This window comes from Brassica napus, chromosome C4 (genome assembly GCF_020379485.1).
Source record: "Brassica napus cultivar Da-Ae chromosome C4, Da-Ae, whole genome shotgun sequence".
Taxonomy (NCBI): Eukaryota; Viridiplantae; Streptophyta; class Magnoliopsida; order Brassicales; family Brassicaceae; genus Brassica; species Brassica napus.
The window spans coordinates 3,827,331-3,840,792 of NC_063447.1; the positions used below are offsets into that span (position 1 = coordinate 3,827,331).

Genomic DNA, 13,462 nt, shown 5'->3' on the forward strand with positions numbered 1-13,462 from the left:
ACAGAGTATCTGGAGAAAAGAACAAACTTTGGAAGGAAAAAAAAAAATTTGATTTGTCTTTTGTGTGATTCGTTCTCACCAACTTACTAGTGCCGATGTGGAGGTGAATATGGAGCGCACATGTTATTATTATCCTTCATCATCTATCCTTACCTAACCCCCAAAGGTCAGATTCAATCTCTCTGTATTTTTTTTCTTTCTTTTGGTTCTCTGTTTTGTTCTGTTTCTGTGTATCTGTTAAAGCTATTACAAACTCTTCAAAAGAGTGAAAAGTATCAATTATTGTCGTTATCTCTGTGTTTCTGTGATTCTTCTGTTCCATTCAATTCAACCCTGAAGCCAAAGAACAACAAGGATAAGCCTTTTAACTAGTTTCGTGTGTAAGTTGTTTTCTCTGATTCAATAAAACTTGGCCAGTTTGGCGATTCTTTGGTATGTGTTCATAGGTCTAGAGAGTTAAAGCTGTGATCTTGCTATAAGGCTGGGCCAAAGAAGAGATCTCTCCTTTGCTCTATGTTGCCTCTCTTACGAAGCCAACTTGTCTGTTTGATTAGTAGTGTTTTCTAATGATAAGTAATCGTGTTGTTGATAGGTTGGATCATCTGTTTAAGCTCGGTTTAATCTTACCTTCAACACTTCACAAGGCTGCTCTTGCGTTAGACTGTGTTTTGAGAAGAACCAAAGAACATGTCTTCGGAGGAGAAGAACCTTATAGAGATCTTGGAGGAAGGCCACAAAGTCGATATAGTTAAGTACATCGATTACGTCAGTGCTCCTCAAGCCGGTGCTATAGCCACATTCTCAGGCACTACGAGAGACATGTTCGAAGGCAAAGCAGTCTTGGAGCTAAGGTACGAAGCGTACGTACCAATGGCCACGCGAACCCTCACCTCCATCTGCACATCCGCTAGATCAAACTGGGACATCCACAAGATCGCTGTCGCTCACCGTCTAGGGCCAGTTCCCGTTGGAGAAACCAGCGTGTTCATCGCGGTTTCATCTGTTCACCGTGGGGATGGCTTAGACGCTTGCAAGTTCTTGATCGATGAGCTAAAGGCAACGGTTCCGATTTGGAAGAAGGAGGTGTACACTAATGGAGAGATCTGGAAGGAGAATAGTGAGTTTATGGAGAAGAGAGACGGTTTGGTGAAGAGAGAACATAAAAGAAGTTGCTGTGGAAGTAAAGTTAGAGTACAAGAAGATGAAGAAGAGCATAAAGATAACAGTTCTTGATTACTTATAGCAAAGAGAAATGTTTTGTTTTTTTTTTTCTACTATCAATAAGCAAAATGTCTTAAACACACACATTGTTGAATCTAAAGACTTTCAAATTCCAATTCAGTTGCAAAGGTTTCAGATCTCTCCCAAGTAGATATCTTTATCGCTACTGCAAGAACCAATGATAGGCTCGGTTGGGTGGAAAACACACTCATTAACCGAGCCTTTATGCCCCGGGAGCTTGTACAGAATCCTCCGAGTGGTTGTGTCCCATATATGAACCATACGGTCCGCGCTACCAGCAGTGACTTTAGTACCATCAGGCGACCAAGAACACTTCAGCAAGTTCTTCTCAAAGTTGTGCTGATGCCCTTCAAAGACCTTCACACACCGATTCTGCGGAGCGTAAGGACGCATGTCCCACACGCAGAGCTTGTTGTCCATCCCATTGGTGAGAAGGTAGGAACCGTCTGGACTCAAACTCATCCCCGTGATGGTATCTTGATGTCCCTCGAGCGTCATGGTGGCTTCCCCTTTCCGCAGGTCCCAGACTTTAACGTCATTGTCAACACCTCCAGTGAAGATCTTATCAGCTGCATCAGAGAAGCTCACCGCTGTGATTTGGTACTTATCTGGAAACGTCTGTATAGCTCCTCTCTGACGCAGATCCCAAAGCTTTGCAGTTCCATCATCCGATCCGCTGATGATCAAAGGTAATCCTCTGCGCGTAGGACAGCAGGAGTTCACAAAGGACGAATGCTCAGCCATCTTCTTGACTTGTTTCCCAGTTTCAACGTCCCACGCCCTCACGGTTTTATCCGGACTCGCTGACACAATCATGGAGCCGTCGCTTGTCCAGTGAAGGTCAAGGATAGCGTTCTTGTGGCCTTTCAGAACCATGAAGTTTTTGCAGTCCCCGTGGACTCTCCAGAGGAAAATCTCCCTGTCGTGTGATCCAGACGCGATTAGAGTCCCGGATGGGTTGAACTTCATGGTGTAGACAGCACTCGGGTGACCAGTTAGCAGCATGATTGGTGCTTCGAGGCTCGATGTACGCTGCTTCCCATAGGGACCAGGTCCCAACTCCATGGGACTAGGAGCTGACAAAGCGTTCTCATTCTCTCTTGGCATGATCTCCATCTCAGCTTCTGTGCCACTAGGAAAGGAGTTAGCACATTGATCAAAGCTATATAAACACTAAGAAGTATAAAGAAACCTCCACATCTTAAAATTAAAGCCAAAGGAAGCAAAAGGTTGCAACTTTAGCTCACTGATCAAACTATATAAACACTAAGAAGTATTAAGAAACCTCCACAACTTAAAATTAAAGCTAAAGGAAGCAAAAGGTTGCATCTTTAGCTCATTGATGTTGAGTACTAATCTAGGGAGATAAGATCCAGATCTCTATAAAGGTCGTAGCTTTGGACCAGTTACAGCAAATCTAGAAGCTAAACGAACTTAGGCGTAAAAACCCAGAACACAGATTACTAATACAGCTCCGATTACACAGAGAAGATTGAAGATTCGAAGAACATTAAGCTAAAGTAGAGACCTTGATCTCTCGCAGAAAGACTTAGCTAAGTTTGCTTACAAGGAGAGAAACATACGACGCGTTACGGAGAAAGATGATACGTACCTAAGTCGGATGAGGGCGATAACGGTACAAAGCGCTCAACGTCGTTACCGGAACCCTAAACGCAGAGGAGAGGAGAGAAGAAGGTCGCGAGAAAGAAGAGAGAAGGAGAGAGAGACTCAGAAAATAAACAGTGTTTTTATTCTCCGTCGGTTTAATTTTTTTTATTGATAGGACCCTTATATTTTAAAGGAATTAAAGAATAAACCCCATAATAATTATTTCTCTAAAATAACCCTCACTTTCAGCTTTTTAGCGACACACATGCACTTGTCTAACTCTTTTTGAGGGAGTAACAGACCTTTAAGGATAACCAAACCTTATAACAAGCGTTTAGGTACAAGATTATTATAGATTACATCAAAACAAAGTCCTAATAAGAGACTCTCTTCTTTAACCACTGTATTTAAGGATTGGACTTAAAATATAGATGCAAGCCAGAAACGAGCCAGTCTCGTGAAGTAATAACTTTGGAACACAAAGATAAAACGATGGGTTTTGTTGATACATATCAAAGCTAGTAAAGATCTTCAGGCCTTTGATGGAGGAACCTTGGGGTCGGTCTCAACATGTTTCTGGTCTTCAAACTTGTCTATAGCCATCTGAAGCTCGTCAGTGCCACCAACGGCCTTCATCGTGTAGAAGTATACTCCAAACACAAAGGCTGTCAAGCCTCCCGCTACAACAGCGTTCTTGCTTTTTGGGCCTAGAAAACTCAGACCTGGGAATCCTGACATTCTTTTCAAAGTCTTTGTAAAACCTGCGAGGTTCAAGAAAGTGTGTTACAAATGTCACATCTCATATTAGCTTATTGATTAATCAACACAACCACAGTACTCTGATCAAGGATGAGTAAACAAAGAGAGCTATAAATGAGAATCAATAAGCCCCCCCAGGCATCTCGTGTAACATTCATTGATAATGTAGTTCATTTAGTTTTACATTTGCTATTCCTCGCCTTCGGAAACTACTTTGCAAGTTAAAATGACAGGCAGAGAGCATGCAAAATCATGAGTAACATAATGATGATGTGACCAACTTAAGATTGCAAAACCATTCCAGCAAAACAGAAACTGTTTTTTTTTTCTTTTTTGCATTATATGATGAGACAGCAAATCCCACTGAGAGACAATCATTTGCTCACTTTCATGCGCATCAGCTTAACATAATTATTAAAAAAGTTTAGATAACAATCAGCAGGGCAGATCAGATACTTGTTAGCTTCCCTTTAACGAGTCAATCAACAATCAATAACCAACCAACCATTAACAAAAGTCAGATTCAAATTCAATTAGAAACCTTAGTTTTACATCAATACATCCAAAGCTAACATCTTTTAACCACAAAGAGGTCTGAAAAAAAAAAACAGATCAAAATGCCAAAATGAAATCAGATTAATCACATATCATTCCTAAATATCTAAACACTCGGAGGATCACATGATTGAAATCGAATGGAAGGGGACCTGGTGATAGTTTAAAGATCACCCGGAAGCTCGAAAGATACACAAAGCTTGTATCTTTTTTCTATGGAGAGAGTGTGTGCCCAATGATTTGAACCCTTAAAGGTTTCGTATTTAGAAGACAACTGGGTTCGAAAACTGTCGGTGCTGTTGCCCACTTGCCAATCTATCGAAAACCCTAAACCAAGAAAGAGGTATATAGATTACACAGAGAACAAGCCGCCTCAGTGGCGGATCCAGACCAATTATTTGACGGAGACACATAATAAATATATATATTAAACAATATAAATAATTAATTTAAAATAAATAACAATCTGTTTAAAAACTATCGTAAATGAGTAATCATTAAAATTTAAATATAGACTATTGGCAAATTTAATTTTGTTCAACTCAAAACAGATTATATAAGATTTTTTTCACAAATGTATAATCACAATAACATTTTGTCGCAGTTAAAATTAACTTGAATACTTATAAAAAATAGTCTTCAAGTTTACACATATATAACAGTATATCGACATCACACACCACTTGTTTGTAGTCATTAATTATATCATAAGGTCTAAACTCTAAAATATTAAATAAAATGAGTAGATTAAATAGTTTTATTTCTTTATTTGCAATTGCTAACTAGTAAAAGAATGGACTTAAAAATGCAAATTTTAGGATAAAATATAAACTATAATAGAAAGAATGATGAAAAGACAAATTAAAAAAAAAAGAAAAGATATGCTAACAAGAAAAAATAATAATATTAAGAATAAAACAAAAGGTAGAATAATCTCACTAATACTCCCTTCGGATACGAATGTATGATGTTTTATCTTTTTATTTTGTACACAAATATATAATTTTTGAGATATAATTAATGTATTTATTTTTACAATTTAAAGATAAATTAAAAAGTAAAATTGTGAATGGTGAAATTTTATTGATATAACCAAACAGTAACAATTAAAATAATATATTTATTATTTTTTAATACGTGTGTAAAACCTTAAACATCCTACAGAGGAAGTATATAATAGCTTTACGGAAATGGTAAAAGGTGGACAGGACATTAACTATACAGCAAGAGATAAACCAGGAAAAATAAACGTGTTGGGTTGGAACCATGTAAATGCCGAAGTAACCGGGCATCTTTACCAATGGTTCCAACAAAATTAATAGTCACCAAGCTACAATATAATATTTGAAGAGTAGTCGGGGGCACGTGCCCCCGCTCATGGTACTGTAGATCCGCCCCTGAGCCGCCTCTGTGTTCGATATTCATTTTGTTTAAATATGGATAAGTTCCCTGTAATCTAGAACAATATCAAATTGAATCCGGTACTTCATTTTGTAACAACTTAGCCCCATTTATATAAATGATCGTGTTTTCGATGCGAACATGTTACAAACTGTGCGATTGATCGCACGACTAATCGTAAGTCGTGATTTAGAATCGTTGAAATTTCAATAATTTAAAACTATTTTTGGTTGATTGATTACAGTGACTAGTCACACAAGTTTGTGACATGTAACTGAACTTTGTCGTAAGCAGCCGTCCATTACATGCCTTTACATTTGGTTTACACGTAAGAGAGTTAAGATGTTTCATGTTATGAAGATGATTGATTGCAAAAAAAGAAAGTAAAACCAAACAAAAATAGCAAATACCATTTACTATTTATAGTGTTACTTTGTGATTTGTTTTCACCCAAACAAGGTTACATTCAAAGGTATTACCGTTAATGACAAGATTATCACAAATCTAAATCAAGTAACTCTACAAACTAAAACAAAAAAATACATTATTATCTTCTTAGTTTGAAAAAAAAATGTTAACATCAAAGGAAGAACTTTAACCATTAAAAAAAACAAATGATTCAACAGTGTTGGGTCAAGTAGAAGAAGACCCATAAAAAGATCCGCAACACACAGATCTGCATTGACCCCAAAAAAAAACCAAAAGCAAATCAGTTCCTCTTCGTTCCGACAATCATTCGATCCACACAAACCCGAAAGTCTCTTCCTTTCTTCTTCATATGGACGGTAACGCTGGTCAACCGGCTGCTGATACAGAGATGTCGGAAGCTCCGTCTCAGCCTTCTCCTCAGATGCCGGGGGTAGAGAATATTCCGGCGACTCTTAGCCACGGAGGGAAGTTTATTCAGTATAACATATTCGGGAACATCTTCGAGGTCACCGCCAAGTATAAGCCTCCCATCATGCCTATTGGCAAAGGCGCTTATGGCATCGTCTGGTAACAAAAAAAATAAAATTAATAATTTTAATTTTCGATATGAAAATGAATTTCTTGATTTGGGTTTTGGTAAAGTTTTCAGCTTTGATTCGAAATATCTACAAAAGTTTTATCTTTTTTTTTTGGTTCTTACAATCATTTCGAGGTCAAGCTTCATTGTTTATGTTTGGTTTTTGTGATATAAAGCTCTTTGTTTTATTTGTTTTTTTTTTTTTTTTTTTTGCAGTTCGGCTATGAACTCTGAAACGAATGAGAGCGTTGCGATTAAGAAAATCGCAAACGCTTTTGATAACAAGATTGATGCAAAGAGGACTCTCCGTGAGATCAAGCTGCTTCGTCACATGGATCATGAGAACGTTAGTTTTCTCTATTTAATAACTCGAAATTATTGCATAATGTTGAGCATAATACGATGATTGATTTTTAGTTAATTTTAGCGAAATAGTTTATGCTAGTTTTTTCAAAAAAATCTACTTTGATTCATATGTGAATGAATGTGTTGCAGCTGGTTTGATTCACAACATGTTACATTTTGTGCGTGCATTTTTACTCGTTTTGATGCATATGGTTTAGTAAGGGTATCTTCCATTTAAGTTAAAAGATCTTACTTTTTTATAGAAACTAAATCTACAAAACAGTGTGTAGATCATTTCCAACTAATATAAAACAATAACTATCTTTGTTTTGATCAGATTGTTGCAATCAGAGACATAATACCACCACCACTAAGAAACGCTTTTAATGATGTTTACATCGCTTACGAGCTAATGGACACTGATCTCCACCAGATCATACGCTCGAACCAAGGCTTATCCGAAGAGCATTGCCAGTATTTTCTTTACCAGATCCTCCGCGGTTTGAAGTACATTCACTCTGCAAACGTGCTTCACCGCGATTTAAAACCGAGCAACCTCCTCCTCAACGCGAACTGCGACTTGAAGATATGTGATTTTGGTCTAGCTAGAGTCACCTCCGAGAGTGACTTCATGACTGAGTACGTTGTCACGAGATGGTACCGTGCGCCGGAGCTGCTTTTAAACTCGTCTGATTACACCGCGGCTATCGATGTTTGGTCTGTTGGTTGTATTTTCATGGAGTTGATGGACCGTAAGCCGCTCTTTCCTGGACGTGATCATGTTCATCAGCTTCGTTTGCTCATGGAGGTAGTAACTAGTAATAACCTTTCTTCTTAAGCTGACAAGACAACAAAGACCTGATAATATAGAGACTTTTTGTTTTTTTTTTTTGCAGCTCATAGGAACTCCATCAGAAGAAGAGCTTGAGTTCTTGAACGAAAACGCAAAGCGATACATTAAACAACTCCCACCGTATCCTCGCCAGTCCCTCACTGATAAGTTCCCAAACGTTCATCCTTTGGCGATTGATCTTATCGAGAAGATGCTGACGTTTGATCCTAGACGGAGAATCACAGGTAAGTTCTGAAAAACATATTTATTATTGATTCTTGAATAAGTTAGTAACTCACATCTTCTTGATTCTTGATTCAGTTTTAGACGCTCTGGCGCATCCTTACCTTAATTCGCTACACGACATCAGTGACGAGCCTGAGTGCACCGTACCTTTCAACTTTGACTTTGAGCAGCACGCTCTCTCGGAGGAGCAGATGAAGGAGCTTATCTACCATGAGGCGCTCGCTTTCAATCCAGAGTATCAGCAAATAGTTTGAAGGAACATCATGAGGTTTGGTTTGATTTGGACAAGATTCTTGAAAAGAAGAAGCACACCATTGTTTTGTCTGTTGTGTATACACCTGTGAGAGAGATGCTTCTGATCAATGGGGCTCAAACTTTTAGTTTCTTTTGGTGTTTTTCTTTCTCTCTACGTATTTGTAAGTTGCCTTCATTTTCTTGTTGCAATTATAAAAGACTTTATAAAGTTTAAATCATCTCAAGAAATAGTTTTTCATTGTGTCAAGATTGCTGAAATACAAATTGAGTATTTGATTAAACAACACAAGTCTCTCAAGTCTTCAAGTGTGGTCAACTCTTCTTAAGATTGCCAAAGAATTTCGATAAAGGCACTGGACCATCATCTTCATCTTCATCTTTGCTTTTCCTCGAGTGTCTGCTTTTAGATTTGTGTTTCTTCTCCCTTTTGGATCTTTTTGAACTCGACCTTGACCTTCTAGACTCCTCTTCGTCGCTGCTTGATGACTCGGAGGATGAGCTTGAGGAGGAGCTCGAGTCAGATGAATGCCTTCTCGAACGCTGCAAATATAATGCGTCTGTTAGTAGAAGCTACAATCCTACAACATACCAGTAGAAGTTGTTATAAGCAAGGACACCTTTCTCTTTTTGCTTTTCTTTCTCCTCGAGTCTCTGTCCTTTCTATCAGTGACATCTCTCTCCTTCCTATCTGTAAGATCAAAGGGCACATTAGAGAAGCAAGTCGCAAATCACAGATTGTACCACATTCCATCAACATACCTTTTCTGGATTTATCGCTGGAATAGTTCCTTCCCTTAGAGAGCTTCATTGCCCTTTCAGCATCCAGCTGAGCTCTATACTCACGCATCAGTTTATCAGTATCTGCTTCAAGTTCCCCCTTCTTCAACTCTTCGTCCTAAGAGTGTCACATGTAAGTATACAAAGTGAGAAACAGTTCTTAATCTAGTCATAAACACAATGCAAAGCACCTGATAAAGAAGATACCCTATCAGCTTTACCAGTAATGCGACGTAATATAAGGGTCAACTCTCAACAATACATTAATGTTTGAGGGTGAGAGCTTTGAAATGAAGACATTATTAATGTTGCTAACAACTCTAGCATCAATCATTGCTTAATCTTACATACCTTTTGCTTCTTCTTGTATTCTTCCCAAGTAATGGTGTGCGTGGTCTGGAGACCAGCCAAACGAGCAGCATGCCACTCTGGTGTATGATATGAACCATCCACCTGCCACTCGCCTCATCAGAAATGTTTTGGTAACCAATAATATCCATAAAACAAAAAAAAAAAACGATCTAAGCCATATGGTAGAATCTTGCTATGTTTTGAACTTAAAACAATCCAGAAACTCTTTAACTTGAAGGGATACAAGATCTGAATCTACACTAACACTTATATATTACTAAGTAACCTAACAACTAAGATCTCAGACATTAACTAAACTAACAAGTAAGATCTCAGACAGCTACAGGTTCCAAATCTAGGTCACAATGTAATGCTTCAAAGAGGGGGAAAGTACAGAGCTTTAATAACATATCAACACGAAAATCATCAAATTCAACAAAAAAAAAACAAATCAATTGAATTTGTTTCAAAGGTAATCATCGTGGTAGTAGTAGTATGAAAGGGTACAAACCATGCCGTCTTCGATCTCATCGGGCGCGGCGGAGCCGGAGCTAGAGCCGACTCTGGCTCTCTGCATAGCCTTGTAGCCTTGGTTCTTCCCCATCGCCGAGAGAAAGTTGGAGACTTTCCAATCGAAAAGGGGGCAAATACTGGAGATTGAGGAAAAGCTCTGTTTAATCGTAAGGTTTTGACGTTTAACGGTTTTCAAGAAAGAGAACTTAAGGGGTCGATTTAAGAGAGAGAGAGAAATAGAGGGACCTGTGATTAAAAATGCCGATTCAGACCCAAAAACAAAACCGGTTTCATTAGAAACGGCCCATGTATATTATTAATGGGCCCTAAAGCCTCTTTAAAAATTAACAATGGTCCATTGATACTCTTCTTTAATATTTGCATGAGCTTATAGAGGGGAAAAGTGTCAATTTCGACCCCAACAATTTCAGTCCCGAACAATTGATCAGTACCGAATACGATCTCAACTCAATTATAATTCAAAAAACTACCCGAACTTCTTAAAACGTGCATAAATCTACATTGACTCTAACAAAAGTTAGTCAACCATTAACAAGATAAAACGACGCCGTTTTGATATACGAGCAAAAGTGTCAATTTCGACCCAACACTCTCAGTCGTGCCAAATAGGACCCGAACAAATAGTCAGTACCAAAAACTACCTCAACTCAATTATAATTTAAGAAAAATTACCCAAACTTTTTAAAATGTGTCTAAATCTACATTCGCTCTAACAAAAGTTAGTCAACCGTTAACAAGTTAACACGACGTCGTTTTGATATATATACGTCGTTTTGATATATATATATTTTTTTAAATATGTTCATTTCGGGACTCAAATCCGTGTCGGGATATCCTTTTAAAAGAACACACTAACAACTAGCCTAAAGTAATTTTTTGAAATATTATTACAAATTGAAATTCCCATTATATAAACTACTATTCTTCTTCATCTTATCAAATTTAAAACTTTGGTGATTGATTTATATATTTTAGTTATTGTTTAATATGTCTAATATTTTGTACAACATATCTTAGTGAAAGAAAGGTAAAAGGCCTCTTAATATTTTTGAACAAAATATCAAAATATATAATATTAACTTTGAAAAATAAAAAAATTTCCACTTACTTTTAAAAATTAAAAATAATTTATATAAGAAAATTGTATAAATAAATTCAAAGTTTTAAACATATTTAAGATCATATTTTCTTAACGTTAGACTAACTTCTGTTAGAGTCAATGTAGATTTATGCACGTTTTAAGAAGTTCAGGTAGTTTTTCTTAAATTATAATTAAGTTGAGGTCGGTTTTGGCACTGACCATTTGTCCGGATCCTATTTGACACGACTGAGAGTGTTGGGGTCGAAATTGACATTTTTCCTCGTATATCAAAACGACGTCGTTTTATCTTGTTAGCGATTGACTAACTTCTGTTAGAGTCAATGTAGATTTAAGCACGTTTTGAGAAGTTGAGATAGTTTTTTCGAATTATAATGAGTTTAGGTCGTATTTGACACTGATCAATTGTTTAGGTCGTATTTGGCACGATCTAAATTGTTGGAGTCGAAATTGGCATTTTTCCCGCTTATACAGTATGCCAAATATACATGCTCTTCCATTTTTCCCACATTTTTTTATTTTCCACTTTGATACCTTTCAGATAGAAAATAAACTAATTATCTCTCTTTGATCGGAAAAAAAAACTAATTATCTCTCTTGAATTATTGGAGTGAATCTAGAAAAAAAAATTAGCTGAAGCAATATTGGAGCACTAGGTTTTGTCTTTTCATATTTTTGCCACTTTTTCACCTTTTAAATTTAATTGGGATTTTACTTTTTTACTTTTATTTTCCATAACAATCTAATCCTATGCAAAAGATTTTGCCTTTCACGTCTTTGTAGCAGGATTCACTCTAAAAGCTACACCTTCTCAGAAATACCCCCAAAAAGTTGCTCATAAATTTTGAAATATCTTGCTTTCAAATCAACTGACAAGTGATAATAATAATAGCTTCCTTTTACTTTCTCCTGTAGTTTTAAAATGTTTATACTTTATAGTATTATTTGTTTGTCAACCTGCTTTATTTTTATTTTCAATTCATATATCATAGCTTTCTCCAAAGTTCTCTGTAGAATATTGAAAACTCATGTTTGAAATGATGCCAAAACATTTGAAATCAATAATAAATAGTGATAGAATGATTCATATTCCATTTATACAGTTTGGTTGTATGATTTTGATGGTAATGGTGTAATCTTAGCTGAGAGAGTAGCATTGTAATAAAACAGCTTTGTGGAGTGGGGTTGTGTCCTTGAGAAACCGGGACGGGCGATAGCCGGTGAAGAATAAGGGAAACACAGAGTGAAGATGACTGACACGTGTCAATAGAGAACAAAAGTGAATGACAGCTGAACATCCTGGATTTGCGTGAATCACGGGTTTACAGTAAAATGCCTTCGTCGTCTTGCTCTGTACGCTCTTTATGCACCCAGTTTTTGTTGGTCGGACTATTTCTCACCGACGATTCTGTTCTACGTTGTCGTTTTGATGCTCTTGTATATTTAATCGTACCCTGAAGATAATTAAAGTAGTAGCAGTGAACCTTTCTCTCAAACAGGCGGAATGTTTGCTTCCCCGACTAGTGGCTTATTAATTAATCAAACAAAAGTATGCATAGAATATTAAAGAATGATGATTTATAAGGTTTCATACTTTTTTGACCTGACTAGAACGGACCAGTTAACCTCGGCTAAACACAGCCATGTCACACGAAAGTAATTGTAGTTGGTTATAGTAGATTGCAGAAGTCACAAGTGAAATTTCAAACACAAACGAAAATAAAATGGTAGTAAAACTTAACTTACGATTAAGAAGAAAGAAGAGAATCTTTGGAGAAGTGGAAAATGATGCAACTCCCAACACTTCATGTTTTGATTAATTGTGATAATATAATGCAAAAAATCTCTGTGCTAAACTTGTCTTTTGTTGTTGTATATATTGGATATATACCCATTATAATTTTTTCAATCTCCTCATCATTTCTCCCAATTTAGTTTTTCACTCTTTTTGTTTTTATAAACAGAACTTGAATTCTCATTGATGATTTATGAAATAATATGATAGAAAATTAGTTCCCCAAGCTTTATTTTGTATTGATCTAAACAAAATATGTCATAGTGTGGTCTACATTGATAACATTTTCTTAATAAAATAAAATTTGAGGAACTAATTTGATAGCAGTGGTTTAATTACATGCAAAAAATAATTTATTCACGAAAACAGACAAAATATTATCATCAAAATATAATCATTAGTTTACTATCATTTTGGTTGCATTCTTTAATCATGTCAAAAAGGGAAATCTAAGTAATTTTTCTCCGTTCATTCTTTTACTGTCATATTTTACTTCATGGTATCTGTTTTATACTTCACGAGTTTGTTCTTCTGCTATGATAACGATCAAAGTATGTCAAAAGTGCATCAATTTCCATAGACGTGTAAAAATCACTCGTGTGCTGTGCTTATTCTATAAGTTATGGTCCTCATGAAAAACAATAAATGAAGAGTAGC

The 13,462-nt window shown here is 36.5% G+C and overlaps 5 protein-coding genes across 6 annotated transcripts; 2 read left to right on the top strand and 3 right to left on the bottom strand.

Annotated features, from left to right (window-relative positions):
* Positions 1–14: 14 nt before the first annotated feature.
* On the top strand, positions 15–1,356 carry LOC106447136 (molybdopterin synthase catalytic subunit). Of its 2 annotated transcripts, none has more exons than XM_013889011.3 (2): positions 15–166; positions 593–1,356. In XM_013889011.3, exon 2 carries the CDS (start codon positions 688–690, stop codon positions 1,231–1,233), a length of 546 nt encoding a protein of 181 aa, XP_013744465.1. In that variant the 5' UTR covers positions 15–166; positions 593–687; the 3' UTR covers positions 1,234–1,356. The 2 variants fall into 2 exon arrangements, with proteins under 2 accessions (XP_013744465.1, XP_013744456.1); XM_013889002.3 differs by having other exon boundaries at positions 126–380.
* LOC106447122 (U5 small nuclear ribonucleoprotein 40 kDa protein-like) lies at positions 1,217–2,358 on the bottom strand. Its single transcript, XM_048753361.1, has one exon. The coding sequence runs from the start codon at positions 2,356–2,358 to the stop codon at positions 1,354–1,356; it is 1,005 nt and encodes a 334-aa protein (XP_048609318.1). The 3' UTR covers positions 1,217–1,353.
* Positions 2,359–3,149: 791 nt separating this feature from the next.
* Positions 3,150–3,611, bottom strand: LOC106447092. Its single transcript, XM_013888951.3, has one exon. The coding sequence runs from the start codon at positions 3,586–3,588 to the stop codon at positions 3,382–3,384; it is 207 nt and encodes a 68-aa protein (XP_013744405.1). The 5' UTR covers positions 3,589–3,611; the 3' UTR covers positions 3,150–3,381.
* Positions 3,612–6,179: 2,568 nt separating this feature from the next.
* On the top strand, positions 6,180–8,496 carry LOC106447065 (mitogen-activated protein kinase 6). Its single transcript, XM_013888918.3, has 5 exons — positions 6,180–6,561; positions 6,788–6,917; positions 7,254–7,724; positions 7,813–7,993; positions 8,070–8,496. The coding sequence occupies exons 1-5, from the start codon at positions 6,344–6,346 to the stop codon at positions 8,246–8,248; spliced, it is 1,179 nt and encodes a 392-aa protein (XP_013744372.1). The 5' UTR covers positions 6,180–6,343; the 3' UTR covers positions 8,249–8,496.
* LOC106447073 (protein FAM133) lies at positions 8,447–10,118 on the bottom strand. Its single transcript, XM_013888931.3, has 5 exons — positions 9,889–10,118; positions 9,378–9,479; positions 9,009–9,144; positions 8,867–8,937; positions 8,447–8,789 (listed from the first exon to the last, which is right to left on the bottom strand). Exons 1-5 carry the CDS (start codon positions 9,979–9,981, stop codon positions 8,562–8,564), a joined length of 630 nt encoding a protein of 209 aa, XP_013744385.1. The 5' UTR covers positions 9,982–10,118; the 3' UTR covers positions 8,447–8,561.
* Between the last annotated feature and the right edge of the window lie 3,344 nt (positions 10,119–13,462).

What these genes read in the sequence shown, in the direction of transcription:
- LOC106447136 (XM_013889011.3), top strand. Translation starts at nt 688, where the DNA reads ATGTCTTCGGAGGAGAAGAACCTTATAGAGATCTTGGAGGAAGGCCAC.
- LOC106447122 (XM_048753361.1), bottom strand. Translation starts at nt 2,358, where the DNA reads ATGGAGATCATGCCAAGAGAGAATGAGAACGCTTTGTCAGCTCCTAGT.
- LOC106447092 (XM_013888951.3), bottom strand. Translation starts at nt 3,588, where the DNA reads ATGTCAGGATTCCCAGGTCTGAGTTTTCTAGGCCCAAAAAGCAAGAAC.
- LOC106447065 (XM_013888918.3), top strand. Translation starts at nt 6,344, where the DNA reads ATGGACGGTAACGCTGGTCAACCGGCTGCTGATACAGAGATGTCGGAA. An exon ending in GTCACATGGATCATGAGAAC is followed by an intron (nt 6,918 to 7,253) that starts GTTAGTTTTCTC and finishes TGTTTTGATCAG; the next exon opens with ATTGTTGCAATCAGAGACAT. An exon ending in AGCTTCGTTTGCTCATGGAG is followed by an intron (nt 7,725 to 7,812) that starts GTAGTAACTAGT and finishes TTTTTTTTGCAG; the next exon opens with CTCATAGGAACTCCATCAGA.
- LOC106447073 (XM_013888931.3), bottom strand. Translation starts at nt 9,981, where the DNA reads ATGGGGAAGAACCAAGGCTACAAGGCTATGCAGAGAGCCAGAGTCGGC. An exon ending in AATACAAGAAGAAGCAAAAG is followed by an intron (nt 9,145 to 9,377) that starts GTATGTAAGATT and finishes TGACACTCTTAG; the next exon opens with GACGAAGAGTTGAAGAAGGG. An exon ending in CAGCGATAAATCCAGAAAAG is followed by an intron (nt 8,938 to 9,008) that starts GTATGTTGATGG and finishes TTGATCTTACAG; the next exon opens with ATAGGAAGGAGAGAGATGTC.